The sequence below is a fragment of the Seriola aureovittata genome, chromosome 10 (genome assembly GCF_021018895.1).
Source record: "Seriola aureovittata isolate HTS-2021-v1 ecotype China chromosome 10, ASM2101889v1, whole genome shotgun sequence".
Lineage (NCBI taxonomy): Eukaryota > Metazoa > Chordata > Actinopteri > Carangiformes > Carangidae > Seriola > Seriola aureovittata.
The window spans coordinates 19172089-19185806 of NC_079373.1; the positions used below are offsets into that span (position 1 = coordinate 19172089).

At 41.9% G+C, this 13718-nt stretch overlaps 1 protein-coding gene across 6 annotated transcripts in view; it reads right to left on the reverse strand.

Annotated features, from left to right (window-relative positions):
* Window positions 1-720: 720 nt before the first annotated feature.
* osbpl5 (oxysterol binding protein-like 5) overlaps window positions 721-13718 on the reverse strand; it is a 44229-nt gene continuing 31231 nt past the window's right edge. For all 6 annotated transcript variants that reach the window (XM_056388358.1, XM_056388361.1, XM_056388356.1 and 3 more), the window contains 16 exons: window positions 13386-13470; window positions 13107-13269; window positions 8841-9054; window positions 8373-8557; window positions 8178-8259; window positions 6161-6259; window positions 5864-5960; window positions 5558-5656; window positions 5000-5097; window positions 4745-4834; window positions 4249-4385; window positions 3861-4040; window positions 3550-3679; window positions 3114-3228; window positions 2926-3028; window positions 721-2505 (listed from right to left, as the gene is read on the reverse strand). In XM_056388358.1, coding sequence (XP_056244333.1) covers window positions 2370-2505; window positions 2926-3028; window positions 3114-3228; window positions 3550-3679; window positions 3861-4040; window positions 4249-4385; window positions 4745-4834; window positions 5000-5097; window positions 5558-5656; window positions 5864-5960; window positions 6161-6259; window positions 8178-8259; window positions 8373-8557; window positions 8841-9054; window positions 13107-13269; window positions 13386-13470 — 2013 coding nt within the window. In that variant the 3' untranslated portion in view covers window positions 721-2369. The remainder of the gene's footprint in view (window positions 2506-2925; window positions 3029-3113; window positions 3229-3549; window positions 3680-3860; window positions 4041-4248; window positions 4386-4744; window positions 4835-4999; window positions 5098-5557; window positions 5657-5863; window positions 5961-6160; window positions 6260-8177; window positions 8260-8372; window positions 8558-8840; window positions 9055-13106; window positions 13270-13385; window positions 13471-13718) is intronic.

The following is a 13718-nucleotide window of genomic DNA, read 5'->3' on the forward strand; positions in this document are numbered from 1 at the left end:
TTTTCTAAGACCTAACTTGGTAACTTTGAATATTTAAAAAAAAAAGAAATTAGCTTGTTTTACATTTACAAATATCGTAATTTTACCTCTACTTAAAATATAAGTAGAATAACTCGGTGTTGTTTGTGAATAGTACTTGAACATCAGTCGCTCTAAAGGCCTCCTGCACTGTGGGGAGGCTCCTAAACACAATCTGGTTACCCTCACTGGGGCTTAAATCTGTGTGTGTGGCAGATCTGTTGATCCATGTGGCGTCTACCAAGAGATTTTCACCTGCTCAGGTTCAACCCTCAGGCCTGTGCCCAAGGCTCTACACAGTAACTGTATCAGTCAACCACTTGTCACAGTTCTCATGTCATTTGTGCAAAAAATGTTGCCCCCCCCACCCCCATCGTTGTTAAATCTTTTGTGTGGGCTGCTGTATGGATCTTTGTTGCATCTAGGGATTTGAAGATCTTTGTCGTAGCCTTCTAGTTTTGTCTAGTCTAACATTGTCTTTCATTTGAAGCCATTGCCTGGAATTATCAGCCTGACTGCTGCAGTCTAGATATAATGAATAGTTTGGTTAACACAGTGACGAGACCTTGGTTAAGTCACATCAACATCTCCCTCTAGTGGAGGATACTCAGCAACAAATTTCTTGTGTAAAGTGTAAGAGTTCTCATTGTTTTTAAGCCCAGTGGATACAATTTTCTTTTATAATGAGAGTCAAGTCAGCGGCCGGGTTAAAATGTTTTACTGTAGTGCTACAGTATGCAACAGGTATGAATGAAAACATCGGGCAACATCATGTTCTCTGTAGTTTCGTTCCATATGACAAAAATATCTGGCATGTAGAATCCCAACAACATGGCAGTAGAGTAGAAAACGGGAAAATAAAGAACAGAATAAACAAATTAAAAGTGTGAATAAAAGCATTCAAAGAGTCGACGTCCTTCTTGTGCTCTCCGATTCTCTCCCGTCGGGTAGATCAGTACTGGCAACGGAGACTGAAATTCTAGGGCTAAAAACCAAGATCACAGACTTGGCTCTGTTTAGCACAACTCGTAATGGCTTACTCGCACACATGTGCTCCCTCACACTGACGCATACGCACATACATACACAAGTATGATGAACCCACACAACCATGGGAGAGTGATTGTCACCCCTGGTCTCCGTCCTCCAAGCTGAATTAGATTAGGAAAGTCAAGGTTAATCACCCAATAAATACATTCTGAAATCTCTTTTTGAAACAATAACTGCCAGACAAATATATACAAACTGATTAAAAGAATAAACAAGCAACTCATTACTAAGTGTTTACATCTTAAAACAGTCACTTGAACATGGTGTGAACCAAGATGCACACACACAAACTCCTCCTATTAGGCCTAAGTATCCGATTTTTTCCTTGTTTTTCCACTTGTTCTCTCTTTCTTCCTCCACATTCTGCTTCTTTATGTAACTGATTGTACACACTAGTGTCGTGGTCTAGACCAAAGCAGTGCTATGCTATTATCCGTTCAGTTACAGCACTACAGGCACACAAATTCAAAGACACTCTGTTTGGCTCTCTGCCCTGCCTCATCCCCATGATCCTTCCTTCCTGCGTGTCACTACGAACACACAGTGCTCCCTGTAAACAAGTACTCTTTGATCTTTCAGATTATAAATACTGTTTTGGTAAAATCATCATCATTAAAAGACGAGACAGAGTGTATTTGAGCGTACATCGATACAAAACACAAAGAATTGCACTGTTGGAAGATTTTCCTTCTTCGTTTGTTTACGTTGTGTTTTTCTTCTTCTTCTTCTTCTTCTTCTTCTTTTTGGCTTCAGCGTTAAGGCCCAAAATCTGGAGTGGAAGGGGAAAAGGAGAAGTCCAAGCGGTGATCTGCCTGCGCCCATAGGGCCTACTGTAGGTACGAACAACACACATACAAGCACACTCACAGATAAACAGTATTGCAGGGCAATATAAAAAGACACTAAGGAATGGTGAAACATCCTCTCTGTCATTTCATTTTGCAAAATCATTCTTCATCTTCATCATACATATCATCTTTTTGTTCAAAATCTTTTTAGCCGTGCTTGTCTCTCATCCCTCCTTTCCTGTCCAAAGTGCATGGGTGCCGGTGCTGTTTCAGTCTGGCTACACTAGGGGGTGCCGTTCCTCTCTGCAGATGACTGACAGGCGGTGGCTGTGGCTGTGTTTATTGCTATAATGTCCGTGCTCTTCCCCTCTCAGAGGAAACAAAGGGACAAAGTTGCTCTCCTGACACTGATCTGAGGTCTCTCTGGCCCCATTGCTGATTAGAGTCTGTGCTTTTTGGAGGGATCTAATGCCAGATCAGTGCCAGAGGGAAACTCCTCCCTGAGCAGTGGGCTCAGGTGAAGACGTAGTTGAGGAGGAGCTGAGAGAGGAGCATAACACACAGGATGAGACAGTGACGGCCTGTTAGCGACACGCTGTCGTCTGTCGCCCTCTGACGAGCCAGCTGACGGCTCAGGGCCACCAGGTTCCTACAGGGAGAGAGAGGGGTCAGGGTGAACAAGTGTCTAACACAGTTGAGCAACAGTGTATAAAAACCTGGGGGACAGGAATCCTCAAGGGGTCCCCAGATAAAACGTATGGGTCTCAAGATGACGCAAAGGATCGGGCAATTTAAGACTTTTAGTTATGTTCTGGATACAATCCTTCAATTATAGTGATCTAAGAAGGAAAAGCCACCCTTTGGTTGACCGGTTCAAAGTTCATGTCCACATTAATGAATGTGTGTAATAAAAATTTTAAATAAATTAATAAAAACAGACTTTCCTGCATTTTCATTTGGTGAAACCTTTTCTGTATTTAAACTGTATGTCCATTTTCCTTGAGTCAACACAAAATGTACCCTGCTGTCTTCATGAACGCGCGTGTGTGTAAATGTGTGTTCTTTTCACCTCTGAATATCCTGCTGCGACTTCTGTATAGACGTGATGGAGGCCTCTATCAGGGCGATTTCCTTCACCTCTTTACTGCACCGTGCACACTGGTTTGAAAACCCTGGGCACATGACAGACCGGAACATAAGACTTAGGTCGCACAATAAAAAGACGTCTGCGAGAGTGAGTGTGTGTATGCACCTCACCTTCATTGTCCGAGGACTCGTGTGTGGGTTCTGGCGTGGTGCTGCTGCTCTCCGTGTTCTGGCTGCAGCTGGACGGCTGGCTGCTGGCCTTCCTGTGCTTCCCATTCACCTCAGCCTGGGGAGAGGCAGAGGAGGCTTACTTTTAAATAGTTCAAACTTCACAGATGACATATTGAAAGTGAACTGCTGGTTCATGCACCACGATAACAGCTGGATCAAGATGGCAATCTAGCTGTCTGGGCATCACCGCAGCAAATAACAAGTGACAAAGAAAATGGCTGATTGTGCTTGTTGGTAATTTTAGAGCACTGAAATGTCAGGGGCAGTCTGGCTTGAAAGTGAAGCAGCTTTCATTTTGACAAAATGTCAATGACAAAGCATCGATAATACAGCAATACACCTCTAGTTTTGGTGGTGTGTGACTGGTCTGGCTAACCTTCTGTTGGCTGGCCCAGCTGTGGCTGTAGGAGAGTCCGTTGTGTTGTCTCTGGCTTTTCTCATGCGTCTGAATCACTCCGTCCTTCTCAAACTGAACCAAAGAGCGCTCAGGGTCCCACGGTCGCGTGCTGCCAAACATGACGATATATTAAGCTGCAGATGCAGTGTAATTTAAATCTGAACACGTCATTATTATCTTATTATCACGTTTTTCCTCTCCTTACTCTACAGCTCAATCCTTGTTTTAGTGACCTGGTGTGCCTGTGTTTTATTTGCTTGGTGTGTGTGTGTGTGTGTGTGTGTTCGTACTCCAGGTGCCTGTAGGTCCACTCGGAGGTGACAGGGTCCTGATGGAAAAGTCGTGGGTTCCAGGGTTTTTCTCCTCTCTCCCTGGACTCTCTCCGCTGAGCTTCCTCCAGCACAAACTTCTCCTGGGTGGCCCGCAGCTGGTCCCGATCCATGATGGCACTGGTCACATGCTGCCACAGTCTGCCAAGACAGCGAAATCAGATGGAAATGAGGTAAATGCTTCGTAAATGTTGTTGAAGTCATGATTTATCTTACTAGTTACCTGTCCTGTCTATTGGCAAGTCAACGTTTGTTGTGAGAAAGGTCTTTTATGGAATTTTCATGCTTGTTTACTCCTTTCTAATCAATTGTTGACACAGTGATTGACAAACATATTTGCGTAGCTCACCTTTCAGACTCAAACTCTCCCTGTTGCTCCATCTGTACAACTTGTCTCTTGAGGCGGCTGCTGCGGATGTCTGTACTTGGGTTCCACAGCGTCTCCTGCTGGCCTGAGCGCTTCTCGTGAATGAACACCTCGCTGTCCTGATTACAACAAAGACAACAAAATGTTCAGGCCCGTCATCCAAACCAATTCATCACATAGACATCATCATCACATACTAATTGTGCCTATCCATGTTCATCTATAATGAATAATTTTCAGATCATGTAGTCAAACCTTTCCCAGTATTTCAGACAATCACTGTGTCTCTGGCCGACTGTGAGAGCCATCTAAACAGGGTCTTCTATTTGTTGTGTCTCCCTGCTGCTCCTAAACCTCTAATTACCAATTCTGCCACTAATTACTACAGAGAATTACTGAATAGTCATTGGCAGGGAGTAAGAGGCAGAGAGGGATAGAGACTGGAGTCGTCAGGCAGGAACAGGAGTTTAAAACTCACCCAGTGTCCATCAACAGTGGCCAGCAGCTCCTCTCCCACAAAGATCTTCCCGCTGATCTGATTCACAGAGCAGGAGCCTCCAAGGAAAGGCTGCAATGAAAGTCAACAAACTCCTTTACTAAAACAGCTCAAAAAGTATCACTTGCGAACTAGTCAACCAGCTACTATAAAGTAAGAAAAAATAACAAAATCAAACAAAGTTCACAAACATGTTGGTCTTAACAACATTTTTAACTATACAATACAAAAATATACCTTTAGTTTGAACTCCAGCTCTGTGAAACATTTTGTTTTCTCACACTCAATGGTAACCTTCCCACCTAGCTCCAGTGTCATAGTGCCATACAGGATACCTACAGGAGACAGTATTACAGCATCAGATCAACAGCACATCAACGCACACGATCAAAAACTCCTGTTGTAAGTGCAGAGATATATGATACCTGTGTTACAATACGTTACTGACTATAATTTATTTAAAACTTACAGCCCACATATGATTTGCTGCAGTAGACAGATCTGTGGTGAATGAATTTGTATATTAAGCACCTGTACTCGCTGTACTGTACAGTAGCCATGTTTAGTAATTCAAGTGTGACACCGAGGACTGTCATTAATGTAACAGCATCAAGAGGAACATCAACACAGAAAATTGACCTTTTGTTCTGCCCTAGAGTGTCTCCTCTAAACAGCAGCTGTCTCCAAAGAGATGACGCAATATGAATGAGATTATGTTAGTTATGGGAACCTACAGCCAATGGTAACATAGCAACAAGTGGTGATGATCACCAATATCTCCTGTAAACCTGTTACCTTTGCAGTGAGCGTAGGGCATCGTGATGACATACTCCTCATCCCTGCTCAGGAACAGCAGCCTGGCTTTGCCATCCAGGATAGCTGACAGAGAGTTACCTGCCACAGCAGAAAGACAGAGACGACTGTGATTTAAGAGCAGAACCCCCGTCAAAAGCTTTCACCGACAGCCACTCACTGTATCTCGACACGCATGAACAAAGTGATCAAAATGGTGATCAAACCTTTGATCACATTGTTGTGTATTGATCTGTGCTGACCTTTCAGCTATGACAAACAGATAACATATTGTAGTATGCTGCATACCATAGAATTTGGACTTGGCCAGGATGCTTCCACTGATAGAAAAACCATCCTTCCTATTGCAGACATAAAAGGCAGAGATGGGCGGATGGTGGGACACCTGGCAGAGGAAAAGGAGACAGGCATTAGAGCAGCAGAGTGAGAAAGCGAGGTGTCAGATACCCTTTGGCATGAATTAAATTTTACACTTGCTGCATTTCACAGGTGTGTGCTCTGTGTGCTTGCCGAATTGTGTAAAAAATTTCACACAAGGGATGAATCATGTCCTGTTACGCGTTCTAGCTATGAATCTGGTTTAACCTGTTCAGCTATGTAGTAAGTGCAGCTGTCGGTCTGAGGATGAAGCCAGCAGCAACGAAATGTTTCCCCCAGGATCGGGTTGTAAGGCTTCTTCAGACCCTGAGAGAAAAATGCAAACACACACAGCAGTGTTAGTATTAATGTAACTTTCTTCTGACACGAACGTTTTTTCTCTTTCAAGTCAAATGTGGAAATGTTTTTTTGTTTGTTTTTTGTTTTTTTTTTTTAAACTAAGTTGGGCAAGATTACTGTTCCTTCACACTTAACCAATACCTAGTGGTGAGGACCAGTTACAATGCAGATGCTCACAGGGCCAAACAGGCTTCACGGCACTATTATTATGGAAAACATAATACAAAAAAAACAGCTCTATAATTCAGAAGGCAAACTCCGATATAGATTAAGGTTGTTGTATAAAACTTCTACCCTTCCACCTACAGCAACTGTGTTAGAGGTAGTCAGCCCAAAAAGTGGTGAGTCAGCCCAGTTTAATCTACAGGGTTCATGTTGGGTGTTTTGCTGCTACTGAGTTATTAAATGCATAACAAGTGGAAATGAGTGGGAAGTGTCTTCAGACATTTTTACTGCAGAAATGGACCCTGCACAGAGTCATTTGTCAAGTGGCCGAGCAATACAGTGTCACAGAATGTCATGTTAGCAGTTTTTGCACCATCTTTTTTGGGCTTACTATCCTCTAACACTCAGTGAAAATCTTCTAATGATCGTAAAACAGCCGCTTCCAAGAGCTTGACAGGAAAATGTGAGTATAAACTAAAAGACCATAATGAAGGAATGTCCATTAAAAGAGCTGGTAATCAGCTGAAAATTGAATCCTTTGGTAAATGCATATTCTCTTTAAGATCATAAAATGCTATTTGAACAACCATTTAGTTATAGTGACTTACATATACTGTACTTTATTTAAAGAGGACCTATTATGGCCATTTTAAGTGTTAATCATTTCATTCTTGGTGTCGACTAAAAAAGATTTACATGCTTTAATGTTCTGAAAAGACATTAGTTTTCTTCTGCTGTACATTTTATACTGTACTCTCTTCACCCTCTGTCTGAAACGCTCTGTTAGAGCTCAGGGCTCTTTAAGGCCCCCCTCCTCCTTCTGGAGCTGGAGGCCAGTGTGGTCTGATTGGTCAGCTTGCCGGCAACTACCATGGCAACGACATGTTCCGCATGTTTTGTGTAAACAAACTTCGGATGACAATATTCACAATTTGAAATATTTGTATGAGAAACCTTTTGGTTTTTTTATGTGCGGACATTTCCGGACTAAAGGAATATAAATAATGGAGGAACAGACAGACGGTCGACAGGTAGTGAGTCTCCACTGCTTCACCTCCTGCTGGTTTACAATGCCATAAATCTGAATGAATTTAACGTTAGTGGTCATAGTTATTGAAAAATTAAGTCAGTGGTTAAACTGTGGATAATTTATCTGAGCTGACAAGGTACAGCATGTCAACACTAACAAATGTTTAAGCATTTATATCTTTGCTAAGCTGCTTCTTACTAACATGCTTGCAGGTGGGCAGCACCAAGAGAAGTATTGACGTCAATAGGACAAGGAAGTAATGTCTGGACTCCCAACAAGGCGTTTCATACAAAGGAGAAAATTGGGTTTTTACCCTGATGGAGTTACTCCCTTTGATGTAAACTTTGATCCTCGTGACTCTGGAGACCATTTATGTGCACAAAAACCTATATAACACACCTTAAGTAAGGAAAACCCAGAAAAGCATAATAGGTACCCTTTAATTATAGTAATCAACTGAACTGAAAAATGTAACTAAATTATTTCTAATGTCTTGTATCTATTGATTTACTGTGCCTTGAAAGATAGACTGTAAAGCTTCCTAACTAGTTTCATTCAAAATGTTTATCATCTTTAAAATTATTTATCCAAAAACAGGTGTTGCAAAAAAAGGGGGTGTCTTCTTGTAATCAAGGCTGGCATATTTTAGAACCAATATTAACAAGCTATCCTGGCATGAGCAAGTCTTACCTTAGGTTTCTTGTAGAAACCAGACAAGTACCATCTCAACACCTGCTTGATCCGACCATATGCACTGTCCTCCAGCACAGCTCTGTGGTAAAGGAGCAATAAAGTCAGACACAATTGTAAAGAGATTCTTCATCTGTCATACTCAAAATGTACACACTATACCATACACTTTACATAACACTTTTAGTTACTGACTGTGAGAGCAGGTCAGCATGGTAGTAGTAGTCAGACAGCTTGTCCAGGAAGGAGCGTGGCTCCAGGATGAAGGTGGGCAGCACCACCTTGGACAGGTCCATGCCCGGCCGCAGCTGCTTCAGCAGGCTCCAGATCAGTCCCTTGTTCTCCTCTGATACAGTTTCCACCTGGGACGCCTCACCAGCCTGAAGTAACCCATACGGACAGAGGAAGGAGCAAAGGTGTGAGGATGACAGTGGCCTTATAGTCACATTGATGGCTCCCCAGTCGAAATTTAAAAAAAACAAACAAACAATTACATTTTACACTAATATTGGCTTACCAAGGTAAACCTGCTGAACTACATCTATTCTTGCTGTCTTATATAACAAAAAGGGTAAAACTCACTCAGAAGGACTTACAACTCAAACAAAACAAGGAACAGCTCTCGTAGAGCTTACATACATAACTGTGAACTTGGTGCCTCACCTCAGCCATCTCCTCTGTACTTTGCTCTACATAGGTTGTGGCCTGTGGCCCGGGGGACAGCTCATCTGATTGGTCCATGTCGCTCTCTTCTGTCAGCCTTCCACCATTCTCATTGGCTGTAGTGTCCCAGTCGTCATGAGCCTCGCGCTCTGATTTGTCTGAAAAGCCGTCATGCTCCATGTGGTGATTGCCCAGCAGCACAGTGTCATTCAACCTAATGGTAACAGAGGAGAAGTGAACAGAAGGGTTAGAACCACATTGAGCAACGCTAACACTAAACCATTTCCTTGCTACTGCATGTCCAATTGCCAGTTAAGCTCTGACAAACCTATTCTGGAAATGCTGTTTGAAATTATTGATCAAGACTAATAACATCAGAACTTAATGAGGTGATTCCTCCATAACAGTTTTTGTGACTTCGACTTATGGTTGTATTTTAATAGGTTTGGACTGGAATCATATGTGGCTCTCATAACCTCAGCAAATCCTTACTGTGGATAATCTAATTGACGGTGGAAGCTTGATCAAAACACACGACTTTGGTCTTTGACCTTTGCTCACCAAAATCGAATCAGCGCATCTCTGAGTGAATGTTTCTACCACATCTGAAAACAATCCCTCAAGGTGGTCTTGAGATATCGCAGTCAAGAGGCCAAAAACATGTTTTGAGCAGTCATTGTGACCTTGACCACCAAAATATAATCTGTTCTTTCTTGAGTCCAAGTGAACTTTGAACCAAATTTGAAGAACGTCCCTCAAGGCGTTACTGAGATATTGCATTCAGGAGAATGGGATGGACAAGTGGACAACCCAAAAACCAAATCTCCTCCGACCCTGGCTGTCGCTGGCGCAGAGGTATAAAAAGCTGGTTGACCTGGAGGGTCTGGGTGACTTTAATAAACCTGACCTTTCTGGTTGCCCCGACAACCAGGACACCACTTCATCCTCCCATGTTTCACACCTCCCTTTCACCTGGTCTGAATGTGACTGGCTACGATCAGGGTACATTACACAAACAGGATAATGCATTCACGCACTTCACATACACACATACTGCACATGCTGACACACAACGAAGTTGAGGGACAACTAATTCAAAGTGCATCTGATGCTGAATTATAATTTTCTTGAAGTGGAATTTTCCAGTCTTTGACAGATCAAACCCAGACATCAGGGCTGTCAGCACTTTAACAACTGGAGCAAAGTTAAAAAAAACGAGAAGCACAGCAGAGAAAGTCACACATCCACTTATAAATGGTCGAAGAAAGGAGAAGCGAGACTGGCAGATGGAAAGAGAAACAGGAAGGTGAAATCGATAGCTAAAAAGGAACATTGCGGTTCCAATCCTACAGCCATTTTACAAGTCCAGACAGTGGATGTCTGTGTATTCTGGTGGCACACATCCCAAAATAAAACACTCAGACACATACAAAGAAACAGACACACAAGCAGAAATTACAGCAGATCTTAAATATATGCATATACAAAGGTTTTAAGTCAGATATTTCACAAATCCTCCACACTTTAAGTCCACACAAATACAGTCAAACATTAGCGTAAGACACTTGTAATGTGTCATATGTTTTCAGAGCCACATTCAGGTTGCAGAAAACAAGGAATAAGCTTATTTGCCCAAACAACAATGGAATAGAGTTCAATTTTCAAAATGCCTGAAGGCTCGACAGACCTGAACAATCACATTCCTGCACACTCAGTGAATCACTAACCAACCAGTGATGTTACTTATTAACTCAAACACGCCCTGGAACAGAAGCAGCTTTCCTTACCTCAGAGATATACAGCACACAGACAAACTCTTCCTCAGAAATCAAAACACTACCAATGATGAAAGCAGCAAGTCCAAACAGAGACACAATCTGTCCTTATTTCCTCTCCGGTACGAGTGTAAATGTTTTTAATCTACTGTCTAAAGGTGCAGTGCTGTTTCCCTCTCTCTGGCACACCTGCTTCCTGAATGTGTCTGTGTATATTTCTGTCTGTGTGCCAGTGTGCGCGTGTGTACGTGTGCGTGTGTGTGTGTGTGTGCAGGCTGGCAACGGCTGTGTTGCTGCCGTCTCTTTCTGGGCGGTGTATGGTTCCTATTCTACTCCATCTTCCTGCTCCTCTGTCAGTCATGTGATTGTATGAGCAGTTGTGATTGGCTGCGAGAAGAGCAGGGAGGAGGGAGAGCTGGAATAGATGGCCTGAGGGGTGGGGGTGGGGGGTTCAGCCATGGAGGAGGTAATAATGGAAGGAGAAGGGTGGAGAGGAAAGGGATGTCTAATGTACAATGTAAACAGTACACAGACAGCGATGCACACATTCAAGCAGAAATGGGAGAGTAACTGATGCATGAAAAGAGAAAAAAAAACACGCAGAAGCACATGATCAAATATGAATACAGATTTATGACAAATAATACAAACCCTGCAGATGCAAAACAGGGTAGGATTTCCTATAAATAGAGCCACACCTTGGCTGGGTTGCCATTGTATTTAAAAATTTGGTGTTGGTGGTTTTCTAGCTTTCTTGTTGCAGTTGAATAGTTCATTAATTTGGAGTCACATTCGAAGTTCACTACAGCCACAGTCTTCTACTGTCCACCACCTTAAGGAAGTGAACTGCCTCACTTTACAGCAAATTAAAAGCAGTTGCCTTCCCAGTCATCAGTCACTGTTCAGCCATCTATATTTAAATTTAAAACCCTGCTAATAAAGCTTAATATTCTATTTTATTTTATAGACAATATGAATGTCAGCAGAAAATCAGGGCATGACAAGTTTTGGAAGGCTTTGAAAACCAGGCAATTCTATTACAACATAAATCATCGAAAACTTTTCCAAACTTCTCAAAGACTCTGCTATCTTGCTGGTATGATCAATATTCTTTCCAGTGTCCAGTAAAAAAAGAGTTTTAACCACGAGGTGCTTCTTTATACACTCAATGAAGCAAAGCTGACTTCTAGATGTTTACAGGATCCAATGTTAAAATGTAAAAAAAGATGATTACATGAGAGGATCAAACTAGGGCAACATCATACAATGGTTACACTGTTCAGCACAAGAGAAAAGAGTCACACTGCTCCTATGCAATTATTCCACATTTCATCAATGAAAAATGACTCACACACTCTCTCTCTCTCTCTCTCTCTCTCCGTCACACAGAATCACATTTACACACATAGTTTATACACACAAGTAGGTCCATAGACAGCCTGATGCATGTAGCCCAGCTTCACTAACAAAGCAAAATAAAACAGTGACAGACTAATGATTACACTACAAAGATGTTCCATTTGAAGAGTAATTGATTTTCAAGGGTAAATCCGCTTTTGATTTCATCTTTGATAACGTAGCTAAGTGCTGCTGGAAAGTTATTTTGATGCGTTTCTATTTTGAAACGAGGAGACTGTTGTGTGGAGCTTATTGTACTCGACTTCTTTTTTCTGTCTGTTTATCAGGCCTCTCGAGTCTTGAAAAAGTTTAAACTTAACTTTCTATTTTAAACCAAAGATGAGAATTACTGCTAATCATTTTTAAGACAGAAAACATTGTTTTCAAAATGGCCTTCTAAACTAAATAAAATGTATCATGGTCCAGAACTGGTTGGCTGGGGCAACTGGGCAACCATTATGGTCAGTAAGTGCAGTACCATCTATTTTTAAACTCATATGGTCCCGTCTAGTGCATACATAAATTACTTAGTTTGGCAAACTTTCATTTTTCTCATGTATCGCTTTATCCTTTTAACTTTATTTAGCACTTTCAGTGGTTACAGATTCTGACAAGATTTTGGAGTTCTGGCTTTTTAAGAATGCAGGAATTACATTTGATCATTCTTTCCAAATGCAATCGTTTAACAACGAAATCAAAATGTTACTAGAATGGTACGCACTACATAGCTAACACAGCTAACCTTGTCTGTTGCATCAGGGGCCGGTGTTTTGCATTTAGCAAACAATATCTCTGGGAGTCCATGTTTCTTCATCTGTGATTCTGAGTGAGTTGATGACCAGAAAGCACAGAGACTGTATTTTAGACCTACCATCCGGGAATTTCTGACTTCTGCATTAATAAGACTAAGGCATAAATGTGTTGGTAGCAATGCCAAGAGTCTTGTGTGTGAATTGGAAAATGCAACAACTTGGAATGTGATTACAGGAAATGTAGACAATCTAGTAGCAACAAATAATAAATGTAAGATGGAGTTACTTATATCTGAGTGGCTTTCAGTGTATGCAGCTGTATCTGAGTGCATATTACTCACTGTAGCAGCTCTGTGTCAGTGAGTGTGGTAGACTGCAGCAGGTGGAGTATATGGGAAGACTCTGAAGACGTGCTGATGTCTCCTTCTCTCCCTGCTTTGGCTGTCAGCTTGTAGAGGCTGGAGCAACTGAGAGCCAGCTCCAGGGCATCCATCCAGCATCGGCCTGAAGAGACAGACGCATTTTAGAAACAGGAAGGAATACCTTCAATAAATTCTGCTTGTGAAAATAATGAATTAAATATGCAAGAACGTACACTTCCAGCCACACATTAGACTCACCATCAGACTCTGAGGCAGCTCTGAAGATCAGGTAGTTGCTGGGTAGAGGCTGTGTGATGGAGCCAACGTTCTCTCCTTTGGGACCCTGAGCATATGGATGAAGCAATGACTCACGCTTCATGCCATTTCAGTTATGTTGTACCAACAGAAATAAATGGCTCTCTCAAGGGCCATAATGTAGCATAATGAAGCACTGAACTGGAGAATTATCACTTAAAAATTAAAACTATTGGTGAAAACACTGAAATATAGATAAAATTAAAGCCTGCTGATAAAATACTGTACTACAAAATTAACAAAAGGAACACACACACACACACACACACACACACA